This window comes from Myotis daubentonii, chromosome 2, assembly GCF_963259705.1.
Source record: "Myotis daubentonii chromosome 2, mMyoDau2.1, whole genome shotgun sequence".
Classification (NCBI taxonomy): Eukaryota; Metazoa; Chordata; class Mammalia; order Chiroptera; family Vespertilionidae; genus Myotis; species Myotis daubentonii.
In genome coordinates, this window is record NC_081841.1 from 47225202 (window position 1) to 47251943 (window position 26742).

Genomic DNA, 26742 nt, shown 5'->3' on the forward strand with positions numbered 1-26742 from the left:
AACCATACTGAAGAGTATTTGTACAATTGCATTTCCCCCACTACTGAGTAAAGGCTATATCTTATCTGCTTTCATTCCTCAGATCTAGCCAAGGGCTAGAGATGCTCAGCAGATGTTTGTTGACTGAATTGATTGGAATTTAAAGGCCATGAAAACTAAAAGTGGTTATTTACCCTTAATATAGTCTATTGGAAGTTTAACTCCCATTGTTCTTTATTTCTTCCTATTCTGCATTTTCCTTCCAAGGAGCTTTTTTTTAAAAATGTTTTTATTGATTTTAGAGGGTGAGTCAGGGAGAGTGAGAGCAAGAGAAACATTAATGTGAGAAACATCAATTGGTTGCCTCCTGTATGCCCCCTGCTCAGACAGAGCCCAAACCCAGGCAAGTTGAAATCGAACTGGACACCTTTGGGTGCATGGACAACACTCAACCAACTGAGCCACACCAAGGAGCTTTGTGAGTAGAGAGAATAGGAAAGAATTTAGAGTGTTCATTTGTTGTTTGTAAAATTCCACCAGACTGCAAGCCCTGTGAGGGCTGGAACATATCTTTTATCATGCTATATCCTTAGCCTAGGGCAGTGATGGCGAACCTTTTGAGCTCGGCGTGTCAGCATTTTGAAAAACCCTAACGTAACTCTGGTGCCGTGTCACATATAGAAATTTTTTTATATTTGCAACCATAGTAAAACAAAGACTTTTATTTTTGATATTTATTTTATATATTTAAATGCCATTTAACAAAGAAAAATCAACCAAAAAAATGAGTTCGCATGTCACCTCTGACACGCGTGTCAGAGGTTCACCATCACTGGCCTAGGACATAATAGCTATTTACTAAATATTTGTTGGAACACACACACACAAACTCTCAGCAACAGTGTGCTCTTTACTCCTAGAAGGGTATAATGGAATCATATGTCATATAAGGAATTCTGCATTAGATGGGATATTGGACCAGACCAGTATTGTTATACTGTAAAACAAGTTAAATTACATACTTTGGATCCCCAAAGTGAGAGAAATAGAGAAGGGAAGAAAGGAGAAAAGCGCTACATCACCATTGTCATTTCTAAGACTGAGGCAAGATTCAGAATAGGAAAAAATCTTCCTCAATGATCCACAGATAGGTAGTAAAGAAATGGTGTGCTGCATGACCTCTGAGATCCCTGACAAATTTAAGATCATTTTATTTTCATTTATTGATCCTAAATATCATTCGAGAGGCTGTATTTCCAGACACTGATGGTTAGATCTAAAATTCATTTATTAAACACTATTGTAGGGGCTGAGGATACAGCTGTACATCTACCAAAAGAGACAGGAAAATTCTTAACCTAATGGAATTTACATTCTAATGGATTATGGGTTAGGGAGAAATCAAATGTTTATTAGATAGAGTGTCCAAAAAAAGTAGCAAGAGGCAAGGAAGTGGCAAAATTAATGGGACAGCATTAGAGTGGTTATATTTTGAAGTTCTGGGCTCTCTGGTTATTGGTATTACTCAATAGGCCTTAAAACAGTTTTATACAGTAACCCCTTAACACGTTAAAGATCCATTCCTTTCTTGAAGTCTTATTATCTTTATTCTCCATTTAAGTTGTTAGCAACTTAAGGCTTCCAGCTTTTCCTATCCTCTGTGCAGATAAAACTACTAAAATTTTCTCTTGGATATCATATCAATTTTTTCTTTTTAAAAGTCTTTAATAAATCTGTGAAGAAGCATATGTCAATTTTATCATCTTTCTAATTTTCTTTCCTGCCTTTACCTCTTTCAAGTCTATTGGCAAACTCTTCTAACTCTTCATTAGTCTTTCTCTTTCCATTTCTTCAATAAACCAAAAAAACCTCTTTTCATATTTACCAAGCAATCTTCATCTCATTTAAAATATCCTGATATTTTTCTCCATATAACTTTACCTAACCTAGTATCAATACTGTTACATATCACATATTAGCAATTTTACAATTACTGCCAAGATTTGAAAACTAAGTCATAAAGCACTAAAATATGTATGAAAGGATTGTAACTGAATTTTATGTTTTATATTTTAAATTGGTTTACCAATGTTTATTTTCCTTCTAACTTCAGTGCAAGACCTTGAGACTATTTTTTGAGTTATGTTCTGTTTTCCAACAGGAACACAAGGGACCTAATTAACATTTGACGTCTTGATAGTTTCAGATCCAAATAATAGTGACAATTTGTCTGCCATTGGGGAGTCAATACATGGGAATCACATACAAATGCCCATTTTAATTTTCTCTCAAAAAATTATAAAGACCAATATTTGCTGTTAAAAATACAGTTCTTAAATACTTATCATTCCTAGGAAAAGAGTATTTTTGTTTAAAGTCCAATGAGGCTGTATGTTCTTTATGATCACCTTATGTATTATCTTTCAACCTAAACCTGTTCCCTCTAGGGCAGGGGTGGGCAAACTTTTTGACTCGAGGGCCACAATGGGTTCTTAAACTGGACCGGAGGGCCGGATGGAGTGTTTGTGTGAACTAATATAAATTCAAAGTAAACATCATTACATAAAAGGGTAGGGTCTTTTTTTTCAATAGTTTTATTCATTTCAAACGGGCCGGATTCGGCCCGCGGGCCGTAGTTTGCCCACGGCTGCTCTAGGGTATACTTTCAGCAGTTATCACTTAAAACTTATACAGCACCTTGTACCTAGGGTTCTCAATCTAATTTATCAGATTCCGTAGAAAATCTTTTCCCTACTTAGATATGAAGTAGAAATATAAAATTGCTTGTTCAATCTTTAAAAGTAAACTAGTACTGGAGACTAGTAAGATCCAGAACTATTTTTGTTTTGAACTATCCTATATAATAAAAGGCTAATATGAAAATCAACTGAACAGAACAACCTGTCACTATGATACACACTGACCACCAGGGGGGAGACACTCCATGCAGGAGCTGCCCTCTGGTGGTCAGTGTGCTCCCACAGGGGGAGCGCTGCTCAGCCAGAAGCTAGGCTCACAGCTGGCAAGCGCAACGGCAGTGGCGGGAGCCTCTCCCGCCTCTGTGGCAGTGCTAAGGATGTCTGACTGACAGTTTAGGCGCGCTCCCCTGCCAGTCGGACATCCCCTGAGGACTCCTGGACTGTGAGTGGGTGCAGGCCGGGCTGAGAGACCCCCCCCCCCGCCCAAGTGCACAATTTTTGTGAACCGGGCCGCTAGTCTATCTATATATATAAAAGGCTAATATGTAAAGCGTCCCCTCAGGGGTTCACCAGGGAGAACAGGAGTTCAATCGCTTGCTATGATGTGCACTGATCACCGGGGGTGGTGTGGAACATGGCGGGCGACCAGCGGCGGTGGCAGGGCGCTGAGGGAGAGAGGGAAGGAGGTGGGGAGGCAGGGGGAACCATGCAGTGATGGTGCGCAGGTGGCAAGGGAAGGAGGTGGGGAACCTGATTGGCCCTGATTGCCAACCAGGGCTAGGTACCCTAGCCATGCACAAATTTTGTGCACCGGGCCTCTAGTTCTTGTATATTTTGAACTGTGTCCAGCATGGCCAGGGGTGAACCTGAGGAGGGGCGGTGAAGGATTAAAAAAGACAGACAAGGATTAAAGAAATGACCAGATGGATCATTGTGCCTGGATGAGGAAACAATGACACAGCCTGTAAGCTGAAGCTTTATTTTATAATCAGATCACACAAAGCAAAACAAGGGCAAGATGTTTACAATGTTCTTGCAAGTTTTAAATCTGCTTCTTTCCTATTGTTGCCATTCTCTGAACTCTATCAAGCTTTGTTTAGGCAGCACTTGCTGCATCCCCGGCAGCCCACATCCCTTAGCTACCTAGGCCTGCAGGGTCGGACTATAAGGTCAAGCTTACAACCATAGCCTTTTGGCTATAATTGTGTTGGGAGGGCTTTGCCCTCCAAGTTGGGACTTGTATGTGGCTTTGCCACAAGTCAGTCAGAGGCTTGAGCCTGTCCAAATGCTGTAGCTGCTCTCCATAATATTTAAATATTCACTATTGCTATAATTATTATAAATTATAATACTTACAAAAGAAAGCATTTATGTTCTAGGATTTGATCATATTGAAAGAAATATCAATTTGTTCACTTACACAAGAAGCATGAAGAATATCCAAATGTTTAATATAATATTTCCTTTTAACTGTAATAAATGACTATGCTGGAAAAAGAATTCTTTTATAGTGTTGGGTCTCAGGGAACATTAATCTCATGTCAAATAAAATCATTTTAACTTTTTAGAGCTGATTCAATCATCTGGAGTGACTGAATGAAATCTCAACCATGAATGCATCTGGTATAGGGTAGGCACTCTGCACATATGGTTGGAGCTGAATCGAGATTCTACTCTTTAAGTGAATTTGCCTGATCCAGGATTTCCTCTGCTCGGATATCCAGAAGCCATGACTGAATCAGGAAGTAGTTAGAGTGAGCTATCAAATCAATAAACATACAGAAATTTTTTTCAGATTGAAATAAATATATGTATTTGTACACACACACACACACACATATATATATACTATATATATATACACACATATATTATTGATTTCAGAGAGGAAGAGAGAGGAAGAGAGAGAGTGAAACATCAATGATGAGAATCATTGATCAGCTGCCTTCTACACGTCCTCCACTGGGGATCGAGTCCAAAACCCGGGCATATGCCATGACTGGGAATCGAACCATGACCTTCTGATTGATAGGTTGATGCTCAAACATTGAGACCCACTGGCTAGGCAACATCCAAAGGTTTTTAATGTTTCTCAACACTGCATGTGTCAGAACAAATTCTAAGACAAATATATGCTTTTACATATTTTTTTTTTTATTGTGGGTGATACCTGATTGTGGTTAGTGTCAGCAATACCTATATTCTACCTGACTCTGAAGTTTTTTTTTTTTTTAAATAGCTGTTAAGACTGACATTTTAAAAAAATCCTCACCTGAGGATATGTTTCTATTAATTTTTTCAGAGAGAGAGGGAGGGAGAGAGAAACATCAATGGGTTGCCTACTGTACATGCCCCAAATGGGATTGAACCCTCAACCTAGGTATGTGCCCTGAGCAGAAAGATTTCAAATCTGAAACCTTTTGGTGTGTGGGATGATGCTTCAATCACCTGAGCTACCTGGCCAGGGCAAGACTTAACATTAGAACTTTAAGCTAAGCCTTGACAGAACTTAGAACACAGAACTTAGAAGTCAGAACTCAGAAGACAGGACCAAGAGAGACAGAACCTACCGGGAACCAGGAGATGGAGGAGCTTTGCTGGAGAGAACATGGCAAGGGATCCTGGACTGAACCTGACTGCAGAGGTTGGCAAGAGAGCCTGACTAGAACCTGGTGACTGAACCTGGCTGGAGAACCTAGCAAGAGAACATGGACACAGAACCTCCCTGGAGATCCAGACCAGAACTTGGCTGGAGATCCGGGCTAGAGATCCTGGCTAGGCTGCTGATCAACTGAACACTGTCTCCGTGTCATTCCTTCTTCGCCGACTCCGTCTCCGCCTTTGGGAACCCCTGGACCTGCTGGGGTTGGACCCCGGCATATGGCGCCCGAACAGGGACCCCTAGGTAAGCGCCCCGCACTCGGGATGGATAGGACTCCACCATAGGAAGAGGGTGGATAGTCTTCGCCGACTCCGTCCACACCTTTGGGAATCCCTGGAACAGGATTCCCCTAGGTAAGCCCCCCCCCCCCCCCCCATTGAGAACCCCACACTCGGGACGGATAGGACTCCACCAGGGTACTGCAGACCCCCCTACAGAGGATAAGTAGGGTAAGAAGGTGGATAATACAGAACTTAGATTGACAAGATGTGCCATACTGAGTCCAAAGAAAGAAGACTCTGTATTGATTCTTAGATTGAGAAGATGTGCCATACTGAGTCCAAAGAAAGAAGACTCTGTATTGATCTTTAGATTAAGAAGATGTGCCATACTGAGTCTAAAGAAATAAGACTCTGTATTGATCTTTTAACACATATGCTTGCTAGCAGAGGAATTAAGGTTACTCCCAGTCAGACAGAACGTTTTATACAAGTATGTCCATGCTTTTCTGAGGAAGGAAAGGTAAATGTAGAGGCATGGGAGGAGGTAGGCCCAAGGAGCCTTATCCTTAACCCCACTGCAGCCTTTCCACCCCGGGAAAGTGCAGGATTGGCAAGCTCTCCCTGGGGTGATAGATCAGGACTCAGGTAATAGCGGAAAGTGCCAATCCTACTCTTAAAATGGATACAAGAGAGCATTTGGGGTTTTTCTTTTTAATGCCTGCTTTTAAAAAATAAAAAAGGGGGAATTTGCCGGGAGCCGGTCCATCCGTGCTGTTTCAAGGGACCTGGCATATATAGCATACGGTTCTTAATATGTTTGCTCGCCTTCTTGGCGCTGTGTTTTAACCAAGGTCACCTCTCCGAGAAAGGTTGAATCCCCAGGTAGGGATTTTCCCCTGAAGTTAGGGAGGGAATAAAACCCCTCAACTAAGTGCCAGGCGGGTAATTAATCACTTTAACTACGAACAATCATGCTTAAGCTACATAATCTTTACTCCCTGGAATGGAGATAAGAAACGCCCTAACCTTTGTAATAGAGATTGATAGGATTGAATCAACTGGTATAAATACAGTTGTAACAAGACAGAAAGAGACAGAACTTAGAACACAGAACTTAGAAGTCAGAACTCAGAAGACAGGACCAAGAGAGACAGAACCTACCGGGAACCAGGAGATGGAGGAGCTTTGCTGGAGAGAACATGGCAAGGGATCCTGGACTGAACCTGACTGCAGAGGTTGGCAAGAGAGCCTGACTAGAACCTGGTGACTGAACCTGGCTGGAGAACCTAGCAAGAGAACATGGACACAGAACCTCTCTGGAGATCCAGACCAGAACTTGGCTGGAGATCCGGGCTAGAGATCCTGGCTAGGCTGCTGATCAACTGAACACTGTCTCCGTGTCATTCCTTCTTCACCGACTCCGTCTCCGCCTTTGGGAACCCCTGGACCTGCTGGGGTTGGACCCCGGCAATTGATGGTTTCTTTTGCTGTGCAGAAGCTTTTTATTTTGAAGTAGTCCCATTCCTCCTTAGTTTCCTTTGCTGCAGATGTATCTGTAAACATATTGCTATGAGAGATGCCTGAGATTTTGCTAACTATGCTTCTTCTAGGATTTTTATGGTTTCACGACTTACATTTGGGTCTTTTGTCCATTTTGAGTTTATTCTTGTGTATTGTGTGGGTTGTTGGTCTAGTTTTATTTTTTTTCATGTACCCGTCCAATTATCCCAACACCATTTATCAACGAGACTGTCTTGACTCCATTGCGTGTTCTTGCCTCCTTTGTCAAATATTAATTGAGCATAAAAAAAAAAAGAACTTTAAGCTAAGCCTTAATCTTGCATAAACTCAAAAATGGTTGGGATCTCAGTTATAATGCTTTGATATTCTAGTTATGGTCAATTAAAGTGGAGTCTTAGTCTTGTCAAAATACCCTTAAACTAATCAAACACTGAATTTAATAAATGGCATCAAAGAGTTTCTATCATGTATTTAAAATTGTTTTCCTATGCTAGTCATGTCTTCCAAGACATGAAATAGAAAACAGAATGATTCCTTGTAAATATTTAATGGCACTTGTTATATTAGTTATCTTTGTACATTTTTAACTTCTATAAGTGTCAACTTCTTGAAGATAGCATGCAATGGGCACTTTTAATATTCATTGAATAAATAAATGGACAAACATCCAATAAGGCTACAGTAGAGGACAGATAAGTGGCAGATTTACTTTTTTTTTTTTTATTAGTTAAGGTATTACAAATGTGTCCTCATCCCCCCCATTAACCCCCAACCTCCCCCCGACACACAAACTCATGCTCCCATCCCCCCGTTGTCCATGTCCACTGGTTTGGCTTATATACATGTATACAAGTCCTTCTGTTGTGGCAGATTTACTTTTATGCGTACAATGTAAGGTACATATTTATAAAGCAATCCAACGATGCTTACACAATGACTGGGTACATTAAAAATTCACTGACAAAAATGTACCACTTAGGTGTCACACACATGCACACATGCGTGCATATATATAAATTACATAAACGAATGCAGAGAAAAATGTGTAGTAGGATTAGCTGAACTGTAAGCTCTGTTTTATTACGTCCTGTGAACAGTCAATTATAAAATCATTGCCTGAAAGCACTAAACCAATGTGATATGAAAATCTAAATACCAGCCTAATTGCTTAGCATTAAAAATATAAGAACAGAAAGCTTCATTTTATTCTTATACCAAAGCAAGGTGCTGTACCCTTGAAAGACAACACAGAACTGAAACATGTCTATACAAGAAATATTAGGAGAATCTAGATGAAAAAATGTGGCTCTGAATGAGAAAGAAAAAAATTCATTTCTTTGGATTAGAAAATGTTCATGGAGAAGTACATAACATTCTGAAATATTCCTTTTGATGCTAGGGACATTGTGAAGATGCCTAAAATGTTATGGATTTTTTAATACTAAATATACCAAGTAACATGTGCAACAGACACTCTTACTCCTCCCACTTCTTTAAGTTGTACTTACTTTATCTTTCAAATTCAGAGAAAGAGGGAAGGATGAGATAATCAAAGATAAAGAATATGAGGGGCAGGATATATGCTGCACACTTGTTAATTATTTTTAAGAAGTGTTTTTAAGCAGTCATTCCAAAGAGGCATGACTTATGTCAAAATAGCTACAGGAAAATGTCATTTTATTTATTTATTGTATTATTTCTAATAAAAATAAATGTCCTGTTTTAAAGAAGAATGGTGATGATAATGTATTGGCCACAGCAGTATGAAGGCAAGTAGGTGCAGTAGATGTGTAGAGTGTGTGTGTGTGTGTGTGAGAGAGAGAGAGAGAAAGAGAGATGACACGCTGAGGAAGCAGTATTACCAGAATGGAACCATGCACTACTTTGGGTGAGTCGTAGAAATTAGTCAAATTTTCACAGTTGTATTTCTGCACTATTTCTTGAATCCATCCTCTCTCCTCTCATTCTGTTAATAAAGCCCTTACTTTCATCGTATCCTTGCATATACGTATGTCTATCATTTATGTGGCAAAGGAAAAATGGATGAGAAATACAGTCTTCAGGAAATAAGCCCAAATTCCATATCATAGATGCCTCTTCCAGACTGACCACAATGTAGCGTTCTGACCTTTATTCTTTCTCATCTCTGCCCCTGCAAAATGGGCTCTTCCAGTTGGCTAGTCATCATTACCAAAACATAGCATCCCCTTTCATACCTCTGAGACTTTTAATACCCTAACCCTACCTTCCCCAACACCAACTATGAACATTCTTATTTTAAGATACACTCAAATAACCCCTATCTATAAAGCTCCCAGGCTGTCCCAAGCACAGCCAATACAATACTCCATCATACTCCTTTATCATATTGCAGTAGGATTATTTAGATGTTCACTGCTCCCTCACATCATTATAAACTCCAACATTTAAAAAAAGATTCTGCATGTTCTTCACACAGCGTTGGGTCTTAGCACAAATTTCTTGGCTGGTAGCCTTCAATCAATGGTAGTTTGGAGACAGAAGGAAACAATAGCAACAAAACATCTAGTTTTAAGGGTCATAAGGAACTCTTCTGTCATTTACACAGTAAGACATTCATCTAAGGTACTCCATGAGTATTTATTTTAAAAGGCCTTCAAGTGTTATCAGTAAATACTTTTTTTGGTATCAGATAGCCCTTGTTAAAAGTTCTTTCTCACATAGGAAATTCTTACAAAACTGTGATAAAGATGCCTAAATTGTCAAATATGAACTTCACATTCCTTATTAAGGGTCCTCTAAAAAGCATTATAACCCAATTAAGAAAAATATGTTTTTGCTAGGCATTTAAAATGTGTCTATCTTGAAACTGATTTAATGATTGGAGTATTATTTCCTGTTTTCTCTCTTTTTAAATTCAAACAATCTGTTAATATATTTTTCCTTTTCCTATTTGTTCCTGACACTATGATTATGGTCTTTAATATCAATTAAAGGCAATGAAAACACAAACTTCTAACACTTTTCACATTTTCAGAAAATACATGAAAAATAGAGCAAATTTGCAAATTCTTGGGAAAATATTATAAAATATTTCTTGGGAAAATATTATAAAAATAATTAGAAGGGATTGGATTAAATGATTGGGGGAGAAAAACAAATAGGATAGCTTTCCCAAACCCCAGACTATTTGTAATTGTAAATAATCCTATATAATAAAAGCCTAAGATGCTAATTGTCCAGTTGTCTGTTCAACCAAAGCATAATATGCTAATGATGTGCTAAGGCCACTCAACCGCTCGCTATGATGTGCACTGACCACCTGGGGTAGACGCTCAGTCTGGCAGGTTAGTTTGCTGCTGGGGTCTGGCTGATCGGGACTGAGCAAGACAGGCCAGACATGCCCTGGAGCCTTCCCGCAATCCCTTCCTGACTGGCCAGCATCCCTCCCCGGCCCTGATGGTGCACTGGTGGGGTCCTTTGGCCTGGCCTGTGCCCTCTTGCAATCCAGGATGCAGGGACCCCCAGCCTGGATGGCACAAATTTCATGCACTGAGCCTCTAGTATTTTATAAAGACTAAAAAAAATACATTAACACTTAAAAACAGGTGATTTAAATGATTCTTTTACTAAAAATCTACTCTTGTGGCTACAGATGGTTAAAAACAAGCATCTTAATCTGCCATAAATTTTACTTATATTAATTAATTACATATAGAGGTGAGACACTACATACTCCATATTCCATTTAACATTCATTACCTATCTGCCCTTTTATGAATTTTAAGTTTATACCGGCTCTTCTCTCCTGATGATAGCTAATGGAATTTCAGTATTTAGGGACTTATAACTGTGAGTTAAATAAAATTAAAAAATCCTAGCAAAATTAAAAGGGGAAAATGTACCTTCTTCCCTATAGCTTCTAAAAAGCAGACAGAATTCTATTCTATATCATAAAACTGCACCTGCAAATATTATTTCAAAAAAAGTAATCTTGTTAAGAGAAATGGATTTCAGTGTTGCTATATCTTGTGAAAATAACTTTTATAGCCTGTAATTCTGATTGGTTGTCTGATATAATTTGTAGCCTTGTTAATAATATTTAATATATTCTGACTTCTGACCATTTTATTGCAAATTTATTTAAGCTGAAGGGAAAGATCATTGGTATATCTCCTTTCTTGCATATAAATGGTCACACACACACACACCTTTGTTTACATATGATATATTTAAAGAAAAAGTTTTGACTACCTCATCTTGTTTAAATAATAGTTGCTATGACCAAAACAAAACACATCTGTATAATACTGAAGAGGGAACTGGTAGCTCAGAGAAAAAATAAATTGGTCTCTGGTATGCAGTCTGTTTTCAACACGAGATAATAAAAAGTTTTGCTTTCTCCATATTCTTTCTAGGTGGCAGAAAGTGCTGTCCTCACCTGAGATTATACTTGTACTTCTCAGAAGTCATTAACTGACTGATTCTCATCAAGCTGTTAGTTCTTGCAGACAATTATAAAAATACAGGTTCATCACTTCTGGAGGAGCTAAAATATTTAATAGTCCTTATAGTTTCTTAAGCTGTGGCTATTAGAAAATTCTACTAATCTTACTAAACTAAGGCTGTGGTGATTTCTTGTTCAACAGGAATTGTTGCTCTTATCTTTATTAACCAACTCATTTCCTCTGCTAACTCATTCAGGTGTTACTCTTTTTCAAGATCAGGTCACAAACTAAATTAAAAAATAGAATAAACTAAATAAAACCACCCCCCTCCAGGAAGCCTTCAGTAAATATTTAATATTAAATATCAGCAATTTTCAACCTTTTTCAGTTCATGGCCACATAAACTAATTACTAAAATTCTGTGGCACACCAAAAAATATATTTTTTGCTGATCTGATAAAAAAATTGGTACAATTTTAATTCATTTTGCAAAGTTCTTCTGTTTTGGATCTATGCTTAATGTTTAAGAAGATGAATATCCTATCCATCAAACAATTTATTATTAATTTTTGGTTTCTTCTAGACATGGTGTCAGCTTACAGATAACTCCTAGTAGTGCTGGGTCTATTTAGATTACTAGTGGGCCTTCTGTTTTAACCTTGGCCTTCTAGTCAAGAAAATTCAACTTCATATTTCAAACCTGTCCAAAACCTTTCGGTCCTATTCGAAGAAAATCCATCATGAAGCAACTAAAATCTACAGAAGACAGCACTTAACTTACCTGTCAATAGTAAGGTCTTGCTTCTGACTGGATTTGATGTCTTACCTAGAATAGAATTTGTTTCCCTTAATTACAGTCCACCTTTTGCTTTCATGCTTTGAGGTTTGGCTTTGGCTACTCTGAACTATGTTCAAAGACTACAGAACTGTTTAGGCCAGCCGTGGGCAAACTACGGCCCGCAGGCCGGATCCGGCCCATTTGAAATGAATAAAACTAAAAAAAAAAAAAAAAAAAGGCCGTACCCTTTTATGTAATGACTAGGGGCCCGGTGCACGAAATTCGTGCACTGGGTGTGGGGCGGGGGGAGTGTCCCTCAGCCCAGCCTGCCCCCTCTCACATACTGGGAGCCCTCAGACGTTGACCCCCATCACCCTCCAATCGCAGGATCGGCCCCTTGCCCAGGCCTGACGCCTCTGACAGAGGCGTCAGGCCTGGGCAGGGGACCCTCATTTCCCCCCATCACTGGTTCTGCCCCCAGCCCAGGCCTGATGCCTCGGCCAGAGGTGTAGACCCCCATCACCCTCTGATCACCTGATCGGCCCCTTGCCCAGGCCTGACGCCTCCGCCAGAGGTGTCAGGCTTGGACAGGGGACCCCCATCTCCCCCTGATCACTGGCTCTGGCCCCCGCCCAGGCCTGAGGCCTCTGGCCCAGGAATCATGCCTGGGCAGGGGACCCCCATCTCCCTCTGATCGCTTGCTCCACCCCCCGCCCAAGCCTGACGCCTCTGACCCAGGCTTCAGGCCTGGGCAAGGGGACCATCATATCCCCCCAATCCCCAGCTCAGCCCCCCGTCCAGGCCTGATGCCTCGGCCAGAGTAGTTGACCCTCATCACCCTCCGATCACCAATCACCGGATCGGCCCCTTGACCAGGCCTGAGGCCTCTGGCAGAGGTGTCAGGCCTGGGCAGGGGACCCCCAGCTCCCCGCGGTTGCAGGCTCCGCCCCTGCCCAGGCCTAACGCCTCTGGCTGAGGCGTCCGGCTCGGGCAGCGGGGACCCACAGCTGCAGCGGCCCCGCGATCGTGGGCTCCGCTTTAGGCCCAGGCAAGGGACCCCTAGCTCCCGGGACTGCCAGCTTCGACCGTGTCCAGCTCCCATCGCTGGCTCCACCCCTACTTCCTGCTATCACTGGCCAGGGCGGCAAAGGCGCCTGATTCTCCGATCATGGCTGGGGGGCAGGGCAAAGGCGGCCCCAGGGCTGCCTTTGCCCTGCCCCCCAGCTCTTAGCTCCCCCCTGGGTTTCCGATCACTGTCAGTGGCAGGGGGCTTCTTCCTGCTTTCCCTTTCGCCTCCCTGCATTGTGCCTACATATGCAAATTAACCACCATCTTGTTGGCAGTTAACTGCCAATCATAGTTCGCAGTTAATTTGCATATAGCCCTGATTAGCCAATGAAAAGGGTATCGTCGTACGCCAATTACCATTTTTCTCTTTTATTAGTATAGATGTTTACTTTGAATTTATATTAGTTCACACAAACCCTCCATCCACGGTCCAGTTTAAGAACCCATTGTGGCCCTCGAGTCAAAAAGTTTGCCCACCCCTGGTTTAGGCAGATCTACTGCTCTGAAAATCTTTCTGTAAGGATCCTATTTAATCACTTTTCCTCTTGGAAAAGATACCCTTACTTGAGACTTATCAGTCAATACAAGGAAAGCAAGACTATTGATCTCTCATCAAATAATACTGGCAAATGACCACCACTAGAATGACAAGTACATGGCAATGACAAGCACTGTGAAGGTTGTTAATTGCTATACTACCTTTCCTGAACTTTCTGGCTTTGTTATTGAGTCTTAATTATAAGGTGAGGAGCATCTACTACCAAAGACTGAGTAAACCTAACTTTAGTAAAAATAATGGACCTGTACATGGTTATTGCTATTATATTATACTAGAGGCCCAGTGCATGAATATGTGCACGGGTGAGGTCTGGCCAGCCCACCCTGATCAGGGCCTATCAGTCCAGGCCAGCCAGGGGGAGGGGACGCAGGAGGTTGGCTGGCTGGCCTGCCCTCTGGTCGAACTCCCAGTTGAACTCCTGGTCGAAGGGACAATTTGCATATTAGTCTTTTATTATATAGGATCCTTTGCGATGATAACTCAAAAGATACAGAACAATATATTCCTTAAATGTAGGTTTGTTCTCAATTACCACAAATACTAGTGAAGAAACTCCTAACCCAGTGTGTCTTTTGCCTCAATATGTGTAATGTTTGGACAGCTGAAGATAAAAATCGCCCTTAATGTTCAAAATATGCCATTAGTTTGTCATGATAAAATTTGTGGGAAAATATGGAAGTACCTGCCTTACATTTAGCGGTTGATGTACCTGAATTCTTATACTATGTTAATGGGAAGTGAATTGTACAAAAAAATGCTACCTGGCACTTTGATTCTGGGTGAAACCTCCAACTATAACACGTGACTTTAGGAAAGTACAGTAACTTGCAAAGACATACCCTTTTCATTTGTTGAGCTCATTTGAATAAACTTAATCTCTTATCTGGTGGTAGACATTTGACCAGGCTTCATATCTTCTTATACTTCCCAGGTGGAAATAGTCACATCTGTGAAGCACAATGGTTTAGGGTAGTAACATTCCCAAGTGAGGTTATATGCAATCTCAGAAAAATAAAAAACTATGAAAAGAAAGTAACAATAAGATGACTTCTCTATAACTGCTGAGGAGAGCTATTGCACTAATGTTCTATAGAATCATAGAGCTCAGATTTCATCTTAGCTAGCAAAGAAAGGGTGTGTGCTCACTACTAAAGAATGATGCCCCTGTTTCTGACAATTCAAGCTATGTCAGAATTTTGCCAACTTTCACCAGACTGGAAGCCGGGACCTATTTACAAGTGCTGGTAGCTCTTTATAAGACATTTAGCAGATATAAGATTGTACAAAGTATTGTAGTGAAGCAAAACAATGTTAGTCCATATGTAGCAGGAATATTAATAAATGTTATATAAGTTGTGGCCTTAAGATTAATTTCAAATAATTATCGTTTAATTATTTAGTTGCTAAACAAATAGTGCACATTGGCAAAGAAAGCCTAAGAAGTGATAAGTGAGTTCCTGCACATTCTAATTTAAGAGACAGTATTGCTTAAGAAGACCCAGACCTCATATTTGAGCTCAGTTTTTCAGATAATTCCTTAAAGGCCTTTTATCTTATTCTACTATAGTTCTATTTTTATTTTCCTTATTTTCTGTCATTTCACTGATCAATGACTTCTGTTTAAATTTTTATATGCTACTCTTTCAATAATAAATGACTTGGACAAATTTATGGTTTTATGCATATCTGCTTAGCAACTAACTATGATTCTGGAAATTGGATTTTATTAGCAAGACAGAAAGAATGTTTAGTAGAAAAAGCACTCATTTGTAAGCCAGGAGGCATATTGTGAAATATTTACCTTTTAAGAATGAGCTTAATGTATAACATATATCAAATGCATCAGCCTAATTATTGGAGTCTAAGTAAAACACATGTTTTCTCTCAAATATGCCTTTTCCCTTTGGTTCAGTTAATTTTAATGTTTATAAGTAAAACATGAAGAGGTGCTAGCTTCCCCCCCCTTCAAACAATGCATGGAATTGTGGATTTTAAATAACGATTATTATGCATATAAGAATCTACATATGAAAAAAAGGCACAGAAATAATTAATGTATTCATAATACCCACTGAGCAATTTTTAGGATAGAAGTAGTTAGCACTCAAAAAAAGAGCTACGCTGAACTGCAGTCTGATGTAGTATCCTTTAAGTTCCAATTATTATACACTGGGCCCACAAATAAACTACAGGAACCTGCGGTGGGATAAAGTAGCTCTGTCGACAGATCTATACAAAAGCAAGGTCTGAGTCAATTCCTAGGTACATTCATCAGAAACTGCAGCAAAGAGCAGCAGAGCAAGTGAACACAAAGGAGAACAAGAAGATGGCAGTGTCTTGGACACACCATTAGAAACATTCTGATCAATGTCAACCATGAACACGAAGTACACACAACCATGTACACAATGGTAATAAATTCACATAAATCTTTAGGCATTCCCAATTAGTTGATGAATTATATTTGGGATTTATTTTGAATAAACTTAATCTCTTATCTGTACATTTTCAACAGAGGGAAAATTGAAAAATAGTTAAATGCAATTAATTAAACTTTATTTTAAAATCTATTGTAGTTCTTCAAAAACAGAAATAGGTTTTTGCTTGTTTGCTGTAATTCTTACAATTTCATGAACTAAAGTGGTATTCCTTAACTAAAGTTTCAAGCCCAGAGGCCAACAACACATAAAATAAAACACACCACCTCAGGTGATCCTCGGAATTTGTATTTAACAAATAAAGCTCCCTAGAAAAACGCAATAAACACATCTTGTTTCACAGGGTTAGTGAACTCCTTGAACACCATAAATAGACCACAAATTGACTTATTTAGCTGGGAATATACTATTATTTCAAAAGTCTCTTCAGAAATTGACACTGAGAACAGGATAGGTGAGGAAGGAGAGTATCTGCCGTGGTCACATGCCCAGTCAGGACAGTGTGGTTCTGGTCTTAGTACTTACTACTTATGGTGGCCCCAACTTGAATGGAGCAGGAAAACAACTGAGATTAGCAAATGGCTATGTAAAGGATACATTTAGTTCAGTGGGAAGAGAGCAAATTCCTGCATACCCTTAAAGTGAGGGAAGCTTCTTTTCAGTTTCCTGAGGAACAGGAGGATCATCATTTAACCCCTGATTAGCCTTGAGGAAATCTGTCTTTAAATGCAGTTAAAAGTAATAGACATTATTTAGAAGGGCCTAAGGTCATATTTATTTGGGCTATCAGAAATCACTAATGGCTAACTGCTACTAATATTAGTATTGCTAAAAGAGGGAAATTTGGTTATAAAAATGTAGCATAATACTCTTAAATTTTTCATCTTTATTTAAAATACCTGGAAGCATTGTAAACTGCAAAATATTCAGTTATTTTGTAACTCTCAAACACTGTTTATTAGCATTTTTCATGTACATTATTCCACAAAGATTATTCTAGATTGGTCTTAATGTACTTCTACATACTACTAATTATGTCAAAGGACCATGGCACTTTAAAAAAATTGTTGCCACTGAACCATTGGTTAGAATTTCCCTTAATGTACAGCAGTAAGCTTCAACAAATTACACTGGCCCTACTTGACTTGTGATTTTTCAGAGAAAAACAAAAGTTAAATAAATAAATTACTATTAAGTCAATACTACTCTAACTCGTGTAGTTAGGAAGAAAAAACTAAACATAGTTTTATGAAACCTAATTATTACATAGTTTTGCATTTTGGATTAATTCCTATTTTATTGTTTCCTCAACAAGACTGCCAACTCCTTAAAGCTTAAAGTGTCTTTGGGGTTTAATTTGTTTAATAAATAGTAAAACGCAATGTCAGAAGAGTCAATGTACCAAAAAATTGAAACAGAAAATCAAAATTCATGAAAACAATTCCTGTTTGCTCAGTAGTATATTTTTTACATTCACTGAACATTCCTTTGCCTTTCCCATAATTAAACAGTTAATTATTAAAATCAGATGTTTTGGGTATCTGAGTTTTCAAACAATATGATTTAAATGCTGTTAATATTTTTACAGCACTTCAAATAACATAACATTTTAACATTAATGTAGTGCTGTTTTGCACATAATTATATTTGTCTGTATTCTAAATAGAATTTTGAATTTAACTCTGTTAAAGATTCTGCTTACGTATTAAAAATGAAGAGCCCTATGGTCTGAATATTTCATTATAATCTTTTAAAGCTAGCAGTTAAGAAAAATCAAGTACTGGAGTATAAATTCCTTAAGGGTCAACTCAATTTCTCCTCCCTCACCTTTCGCTCAAGGTAGGCATTCAATAAATACAGAGGTGGGCAAAAGTAAGTTTACAGTTGTAATACAAATAAATAATACAACAATTAATAATAAAAATAAATGTTTCCTATTCAGGCTATCCTAATTTTCAGTTATTAAATACTATAAACAATCGATTAATCTACTATAAACTGTGATTATACTATAATGAGCACTTTTAGTTGAGGCCTACTTTTCAGTGATCAAGAGATGAAATAAATACAAATGTAGCACCTTAAACTCATACCAATTTAAAACATTCAGGGTTAGCAGAAACCGGTTTGGCTCAGTGGATAGAGCGTCGGCCTGCGGACTGAGGGGTCCCGGGTTCGATTCCGGTCAGGGGCATGTGCCTGGGTTGCGGGCACATCCCCAGTGGGAGATGTGCCAGAGGCAGCTGATCGATGTTTCTCTCTCATCGATGTTTCGAACTTTCTAGCTCTCTCCCTTCCTCTCTGTGAAAAGTCAATAAAATATATTAAAAAAAAAAAGAGAGAGAAAAGCTAATATACATTGAGGGCTTTAAAAAAAAAAACAAACAAAAAAAAAACAAAACAAACAAAAAAAAAACATTCAGGGTTAGATAACTGACCTAAACAATTGATGAGACCAGCTCCCAGTCCAAAGCCCATTTCGGAATGCCTCTCCAAAGAATATTATAATTGGCTAAAATTTAATTTTTTAGTTATTACAGCTTATTAAAGTTTTTTTAAAAAAATAAATTGCATTGGATTTATGTACAAAACATAACCTCTAATATCTATCAAAAAACAAACAAACCAAAAAACTTATCAGATGCTTTAGGGGCAAATCATTCAGAAAGTTAGCCTACATTAAGAGTATGGCAGTAAAGACAGTAAGAGCAGCAAGTGGTGAAAGTGTTCTCATTTTTCTTCTTAAGATCATCTTTAAAGAAACACAAATTTAAGTTCAATAGCCTTGTTCAACCAATTCCTTTAAGCTTTATAGTAACCTAAAATCCAAGTATTTCTCCAATGAACTGACACACCAGTTCCTCAATTAACTTTTTTCAACTGTTGTAATCATATACTTGACATGCTTGATTTGTAATTTGGCAGTTTCCTTAAAGTTTACGTGAATGAGGATATTTTAAACATTGTAATTTCTTGGTTAGATAATATTAAAACTAATAAGGATCAGAGATTCATCTAAAATAACAGAAACTTCTAATTATGGACTTACTATTAAAAATGGTTTGCATTTTTTACATCAAAAAACTTTGTCAACATTTCTCATCAGAACAGTAAGCTATACAAATTGAGTCTCAATATTTTTCACTGTTAGTAATTTTTACAGGACTATTTTTTTCCATTAATGTTTGAAAATTACGAAGTACATTTTATTTATGTCATCAAATTAGAGAATATCTATTGTAAAACTGTGGGAAATTAACATTTCCTTCCCAGGACCCACCTGCTCTATGCTGCCCACTACAGGAAATGAAATACGGTATACAGAAATGTAATACACTGCATTAGGGTTATTTCTAGTGCAACCCCATAAAAAAATGTTCGCTGGGTACTTGGGCGCTAGGATAAGGTATTCTTGCAAGAGATACAGACTGATTAGTGGTAACCAAATTTATTAAATATAAAGGACATCAGGAGGACTAGAGAGGACCAGAAACTATCTTGGTAATTCACACCCAAGGAGTAGCATCCAGCGTGCGGCAGGGGATGGGCATGGAGCGCAGTGATAGGCGCGGGCTGCAGGCAGACACAGTTCTGCATTAGAGAGGACGGATGGGGGTCAAAATCAATACAAACAAGACACTTTATAAAAGTACAAATGATTGCTTCTACTCGGGAAAAACCATTTGAAGTCAATTATTCGTGTAATTCATGTTTCATCAGATGAATTTCCTTTTTCCTTAAACTATTATACGTTCCTCTTACAAGTAAATGCCGTTAATATTAAGCTTACTTTTTGCCTTACATTTTCCTAGTCGTGGGGAAGTTGAACCACATAGTGATGTGATAATCATCAGGGTTTTGTTTTTGTTTTTTTTGACGCGAGCATATCCAAAGTGTTATGAATTTAAATTCTATCCTTCAGACATAATTTAGGAATCCATTTTGTAGATGACAGCTTCTTCTGCAGAAAGGGATTTTTCCCCCCCAGGGTCAATTCTCCAAGTACATATCACATCTTAAATTTCAAAGAAAGGTGTTTAAACGTTAGCATCACACTCCGGGTCTTGAGCCTGTGTACCTGTACTGAGAAGGAAAACACACTCCTGTCCATGCAGGTGTGCAGACACACGCACGCACACACACACACACACACACACACACACACACACACTCATAGCAAGCAGTCAGTGGCTTAAAAGTGGTGATTCCCCTTGAAAAGTTAAAAAAATATAAAATGTCACTCCTCCATTCCGCCCTCCGAACGAGAAAGAAGATGAACCAGGTTTGCCCGCTGCAGAGTGAGCTACTAGAACAGACTTTCCATCGTCTGACCTGAGACCTGAGCACACACTCCCCGGTCCCGAACCGGACGACGGACAGGTCAGGGTAGGAGCCCCGTCCCCACCAGCCGGGCCTGGTCCGCGCACGACCCCCGGCGCGCAGGGCTGCCCGGTTCGCGAGTCGGCCCGCTCCCGGCCACGCGGCTCCCGGAACAGGGGCCTCCGGAGCCCCCAAAGCCCACGACTCCGACGAGGGGTACCGCCTGGGCCGTGGACGCTGGCATTGAAAAACCACCGAGAAGTCTCGCTGCCCCAGGGGCGCGGCGGCGAAAGCCGGTGCTGCTCCGCCTCGCCCGGGAGTCCCGTCCCCTCGGTCGGGGCCCGGCGGCCCGGGCGACCCTCCGCGGCGTCACGCTCAGCTCCCGGGCGCGTGGGAGAGCCACCACAAGGCCGCCGCGGCCGGTCCCCGGAGAAGTCCACCGCAGCCGTGCCTTCTCCCCTTAGTGACCATTACCCGGAGGCTTCTGGCGTTTCCTTTGAGAAAATGGGGGGGAAAAATTGCTTTCACGAGCGTCGAGGCGCTGCCAGTCGCTGTCATGTTCCGTCGAATGAGATCCCCCTCGACTCCATCCCTTCAGCGGCGTGTCCAAACTCCGAGGCATCCTCAGCGGAGGTTTCCCGTGTTGACAGATCTCTCGCCTCCCACAAAATGGGGCCGCGGCGGCAGCCGCCGTCTCCTCTATGGGCGCCGCCATTTTGTGAGGCGGCGGCGGAGCGGGGTGTGTGTAATGGTTGAATAGAGTGACCCCCTCTAGGGAATCCCCGGCGCTGACGGTTACGTAAGGGGCTGTGCGCAAGTGCGGCGCTCAGGGGATCCGCACGGCCAGGCCGCGCGGCGCTGCGCTGCGGCCCACGTCGCCGCCGCCCCGAGCAGCACCGGCCGGGCCCCCCTCCCACCCCGCCCCCCTCGCCGCCGGCCCGGGCCGCCGGCTCCCCTCCCCCGGCCGGGTCCCCGCCCCTCAGCGCCTGGCGAGACGGCCACTGGCCCGCGGGTGCCGGGAACCTCCTAGCCCGGCCGCGGCCTCACGCCGACCCCGCGGAGGAGGCAAACTTTCCTCGGGAAATAAAGCCGTTTCCTAGAGCGAGCGCCGGAAGCAGGCTGGGCCACATGACACAGTTTCTCTCGACGCCGGAGAAAGGTGCCCACTGGAGCCACCGCCGGGAGTCGCCACCCGTCCGCCCAGGCGCGGGCTGGCCCGTGACCTTGGGTTGGAGGGTGACTTTGCCCGCAGTGGCCGTCACGAAAATGGGGAGAATGACACGCTCCCCACGGTGTGACGCTCCATGAATGTGGGTGGCCAGGGGTCGAGCCCAACATCCCTTGTAAATAAATGCAAACTTAGTATTGGCCGAGATGCTGGGGCTCTCAGGGAAGCAGTCCCCCGTTTTTACCTTCAAAAATGTCTAAGCGGGGATCACACTTAAGACATCCGAGAGAAGGCAAGGAAAACCAAGGTTTGATTCCATATTTAAGCGCATTTATCTTTAATATCCCTTAATATAAATATATAAACGTTAATTATTGTCAAAGCTCAAAAGATTGCTTCCCAGCCAGCTTAATTACCGTTTGCCTAACTCGGCGCAGCAACGCCGGGGTGGATGCGTGGAGCCGGCCCGGGGCAGGATGCAGCAAGAGCATTCATTCCTCCGCGGCCACGGAGCCAGGGCAGTGCTCCCCGTGCCGGCGGTGTAGTTGGCTAAAGTTGGGGGGTGATTCGGAGAAAATGTGCTAACCATTCCCCCCAAATACTAGCCCAAGGCTTACACAAGAAGCCGATTCCTTCAGACCTTGAAAAAAGAAAAAAAGAAAAAGGCAACAACTTGACTTGATTCCAATCTGTGCACGACGCGGAGCGTGCGGAGCTGCCCCCGGCGCCTCGCTCTCCTCCCGAGCGCCACACGGGCGGCGGGGCGGGCCGGGGGCGCCCGGCGGCCCTCCCAGCAGCGGGGCCAGGGGGCCAACGTCGCCTCCACCCCCCACCCGGGAGCAGCCGGTAGTGGCCGTTTCCCCGCGCCGCCCCCCTTCCCGCCGGCTTTGTGTGCGTGTGAAATGTGCGGCACATTGCAGATGAACCCTAAACCCGGCGAGCCGAGTCTATTGTTCCCCGCGAGGAGCTGCCGGGGCGGTGCGGAGCCGGGCGCAGTGCCGCGGCCGGCCCTCGGGGGGCGCTGTGCGGCGCAGCTGCTGGCCGTGGCGGCGGCGGCGGCGGCAGCGAGGAAGGGTGACGGGGAGGGAAGCGGGCGGGCGGCGGCGGCGCGGATCAGCTGGGCTGCCGCCGCCGGTGCCTTCAGCCCCGGCCGCCCCGGCCGAGGCGGCCGAGGCCGCGCGTGAATGTGTGCGAGGGCCCCGCCGAGCCGCGGCCGGAATACACGCTGTCACTCCGCTTTCCACAAACCACCACACAGACCTCCCCCTCCCCACCCCCAGCCCCGCCTGCCCCAGCCCCGCCGCCGCCGCCGCCGCCGCCGAAACTCCCGGGCCGCCAGCCTCCCGACCCTCACCATCCGCTCGCCTAGCCCCTCGCCCGCCCGCCCGCCCGCCCGCGCGCCCCCGGCAGCAGCACCATGTTGAATCGCGGCCCCAGGCCGAGCCGCCCGAGCCGGCGGCGCTGAGAGGCGGGCGAGAGCGGGCCGCGGGGAGGGAGGGAAGGCAGGGGTGGGGGCCGCGCTCGCCCCGCCGCTTCGCGCGGATCCGGCCGTCGCCTGCCCCTCTAGTTTCGCTCCGATTTCTTTAAACTTTTTTAGAAATTCCCCTCCCTCCTTCCCTCCGGTCCCCCAGGCCTCCCGCTCCCTCCTTCCCCTCCTCCTCCTCCTCCTCCCCCTCCCTCCTCCCTCCCTGCGCCGCCGCCGCCGCCGCCGCCGCCGCCGCCACCGCCGGCCCATGACTGCGCCCCGCCGCCGCCGGCCGAGGAATGGGCTCCGGGCTCTGGTAGGAAGCGCGGGGAGCGGGGGGCGCTTTTAAAACACCGATCTGGGTTTTCTTTAAAACCTCCTTCGAAAAAATAATGGCAAACTCGACGGGGAAGGCGCCTCCGGACGAGCGGAGAAAGGGACTCGCTTTCCTGGACGAGCTGCGGCAGTTCCACCACAGCCGAGGGTGAGAGCAGAACCGGGGGGGCAGCGCGGGGCGAGCCGGGGCGAACGGGGCTCCCGGCCGGGCGCGGGGTCCCGGCTGACAAGTGCGGGGCGTCCTCTCTCCCACAGGTCGCCTTTCAAGAAAATCCCCGCGGTGGGTGGGAAGGAGCTGGATCTGCACGGTCTCTACACCAGAGTCACTACTTTAGGCGGATTCGCGAAGGTGAGTGGAAGTTTTAATTTGTATTTCCCTCTCGCTGGCCTCCTCCGAAAAGTCTCCTTTGACCCCGGGGTGGGCGCTCGGGGCCGGGGGGAGGCGGCCCGCGGGAGCCCGAGGCGTCCCTTTCGCTCGCAGCCGGCGGCTCGGAGGCGGACGGCGGCGGGGCTGTTTTCGGCCTGGTGGTGGCTGGCGTGCGCGCGGCGGGCGCGGGGCCGGGGCGGGCGGGCGGCCCGGCGCCGGCTCGCGCCCTGCCCGCTGCCCGGCCGGCCCGCGGGGTCCGAGCGCCGCGGCGGGGAGCGCGGGAGTGCGGGGTGCCCGCCGGAGCCCCGCGCCCGCCCCGCGCCCGCCCGCCCGCCGCTCGCCGCCGCCGCCGCCGCCGCCGCCGCCGCTCTAGCACAGGCGGAGACACAGGCACACAGACTCTGCGAGCAGTTTTCGTGCAACTCAAAATTAGCGCGGGCAGGTTTCACATCGATAATCGGCGGCGAAACGGCCCCGGCGGCCGGGGGCACGGCCTCGGCCCCGGCGCCCCGGGTTTATGCCGCTAACAAAAGAAACCCGGACCTGTCTCCAAATAGCCATCTTAGGCTTCAAGGCTAGGCAGGAGCTGTAGGCCTCACGAAGGGCCTATGGAGATGGAGAGATGTGGGAGAGGGAGCGCAGCCGGCCCCGGCCCCGGCCCCCCCAGACCCTGCGGGCGTCGCCGTCCGGAACACTTATTGATCCTTCGGAACTTTTTTTTTCTTTTTCTTTTCTTTTTTTTTTTTCCCCGTGTAAACGGACCGCGTTGAGATTTAAAAGGGGGCGACAGCGGGACTTGCGATTGGTTATTGTCCGGGCTTCAAAAACAAAACAAACCCACCAGACCCCCTCTCCCGCTCCTCCCGCCTCCCCCCCCCCCCAAAAAAACCCCAAGTGCTGCAAAACCCAGGGCTCTCGGGTGCAAACAGGGGTACGAGCAGGCTCTGCTGCTTGGTAGCTCGTAGGGGTCGATCTGAAACGCCCATGGATGCCTGGGTATCTGCAGATCTCTGTAGAATGGGTATTTACTTCATGGTTAGGTTAGAGTTTTCTTGCGTCGTGCATTTGCAGACAAGCGTGGTTGTGTTTTTAACAGGTTTCTGAGAAGAATCAGTGGGGAGAAATTGTTGAAGAGTTCAACTTTCCCAGAAGTTGTTCTAACGCTGCCTTTGCTTTAAAACAGTATTACTTGCGGTGAGTAGTAGTGACTCTTGAACAGTATTTGGAAATGAGGGACTTATGGGGAGATTTGTTTTTAGGCATAAAAAATAGCGTGCGGGCACACACACACACACACACCCCAAACCTTGCACACCAGTTTCTAAACTCATGTTAATCTTAGTCTGGGAAACATTGAATAGCCACAGAGTGAGGTTTTAGGATGGTGGGAGCTGTCCTCACCTATTTTAAGATTGTTTACATTTTTTTATACGGAATCATTACAGGTGACACCCTACCTCCATCTTGGTAAACATTCTTTTGTGACATTGTTATTGATTGCTTGATATCCAAAGAGGGGCAGAAAGGTGATGTTTAGTAAAAGAGTTAAGATAGTTAATGAAACTTTGTATCCCTTGGGAAAATTTTTTCTTTGTTTTGGAAACTTCTTTGTCTTTTAAAATTCTGACTTTAAGATTTTTATAAAGTGAAATCTCTTGTGTGGAACCTTGTCACTGAGTAGTTTTTCAGTGCAATATTTCTACATAGCATAACATGCTGGTGCCTGAGGTGACCAGGATTGATTTTTTTTTTTTAAATATCAAGTCACTTAAAAACATTCAAAAGGATTATTATATAGTTAGGAGAATTAGGGATACTGTGAAAAGAAATGCTATGATTTGGATTTTTCTTCCATTCTCCCCTTTATTTTGACTTTATTTGACAAAGTAAATTTCTTATTCAGTTGGTATGTGATAAGTTTAGATGGTATATTTTGTGACAGGCTTTTTTTTTTTTTTTAACCTGTTGTTTTCCTAGAAATATTTTTGTATTGTAACTTATTATGAGGTCCTCTTTTATTTTTAATGTTTACTTAGCCATAGAGGGCCCTTAGTTGTTGGTGGTTATTTAAAACTAAAATATTGCTCTTTATACTTATTATTTTATAATACTGATATAAGATGGCCTTTTTAAAATAATGTGGCTTCTGCATAATTTGAGCTTGGCATTTATTATTGCTCCAATGTAATAGCAATAGTATGGATAGTCTGTGTTATGTTTATCATTCTGAAGTAGGAATGTAGTAATTACACAGGTGTACTTTCTATTGGCTATCATAGATTGACTTCAGGCTTGAAGCTGAAGAGTTCACAGAACTTTGTGGGTAGTTACTGAGCTATACACAAGTCTAGAAAATATATGGTTAGTTGTTATCTACTGTGTGTCTGTGATGTGTGTTAGAATACATTTTTAGATAAAAGACTAAAACTGAAAGCAAAGTAGAACAAAATTATCCTCCAAAACATTGCTTTAATAATATGGTAAGTTGATACTTTATATTTATAGTGATATTCACTTGCTAGTTTTCATTTATAATATTGAGAGGAATACTCTTAATACATACCCTGGCTTTCTGCTCATCAGTTTGAACCATTTGGATTTTAGACTGTTTAAAATGCACATTTAAAGTTATGCCTGATGCTTACTGAATTGATTGAATGATTGAACTTTAATATCCGTAAGGTACTATATGATATATATGGTTCATGAGAGGTGTGTTTTTCTGAAGAATTTA

General features: G+C 43.2%; 1 protein-coding gene across 3 annotated transcripts in view; it reads left to right on the top strand.

Moving 5' to 3' along the window:
* Positions 1 to 22894: 22894 nt before the first annotated feature.
* ARID2 (AT-rich interaction domain 2) overlaps positions 22895 to 26742 on the top strand; it is a 213173-nt gene continuing 209325 nt past the window's right edge. Inside the window, exons 1-3 of one of the 3 annotated variants that reach the window (XM_059682644.1) lie at positions 22895 to 23789; positions 23897 to 23990; positions 25105 to 25202. In XM_059682644.1, the coding sequence (XP_059538627.1) occupies positions 23698 to 23789; positions 23897 to 23990; positions 25105 to 25202 (284 nt within the window). In that variant the 5' untranslated portion in view covers positions 22895 to 23697. Of the gene's footprint in view, positions 23790 to 23896; positions 23991 to 25104; positions 25203 to 26742 lie in introns of those variants that run through there. The other 2 variants (XM_059682643.1, XM_059682645.1) reach the window with 2 other exon arrangements.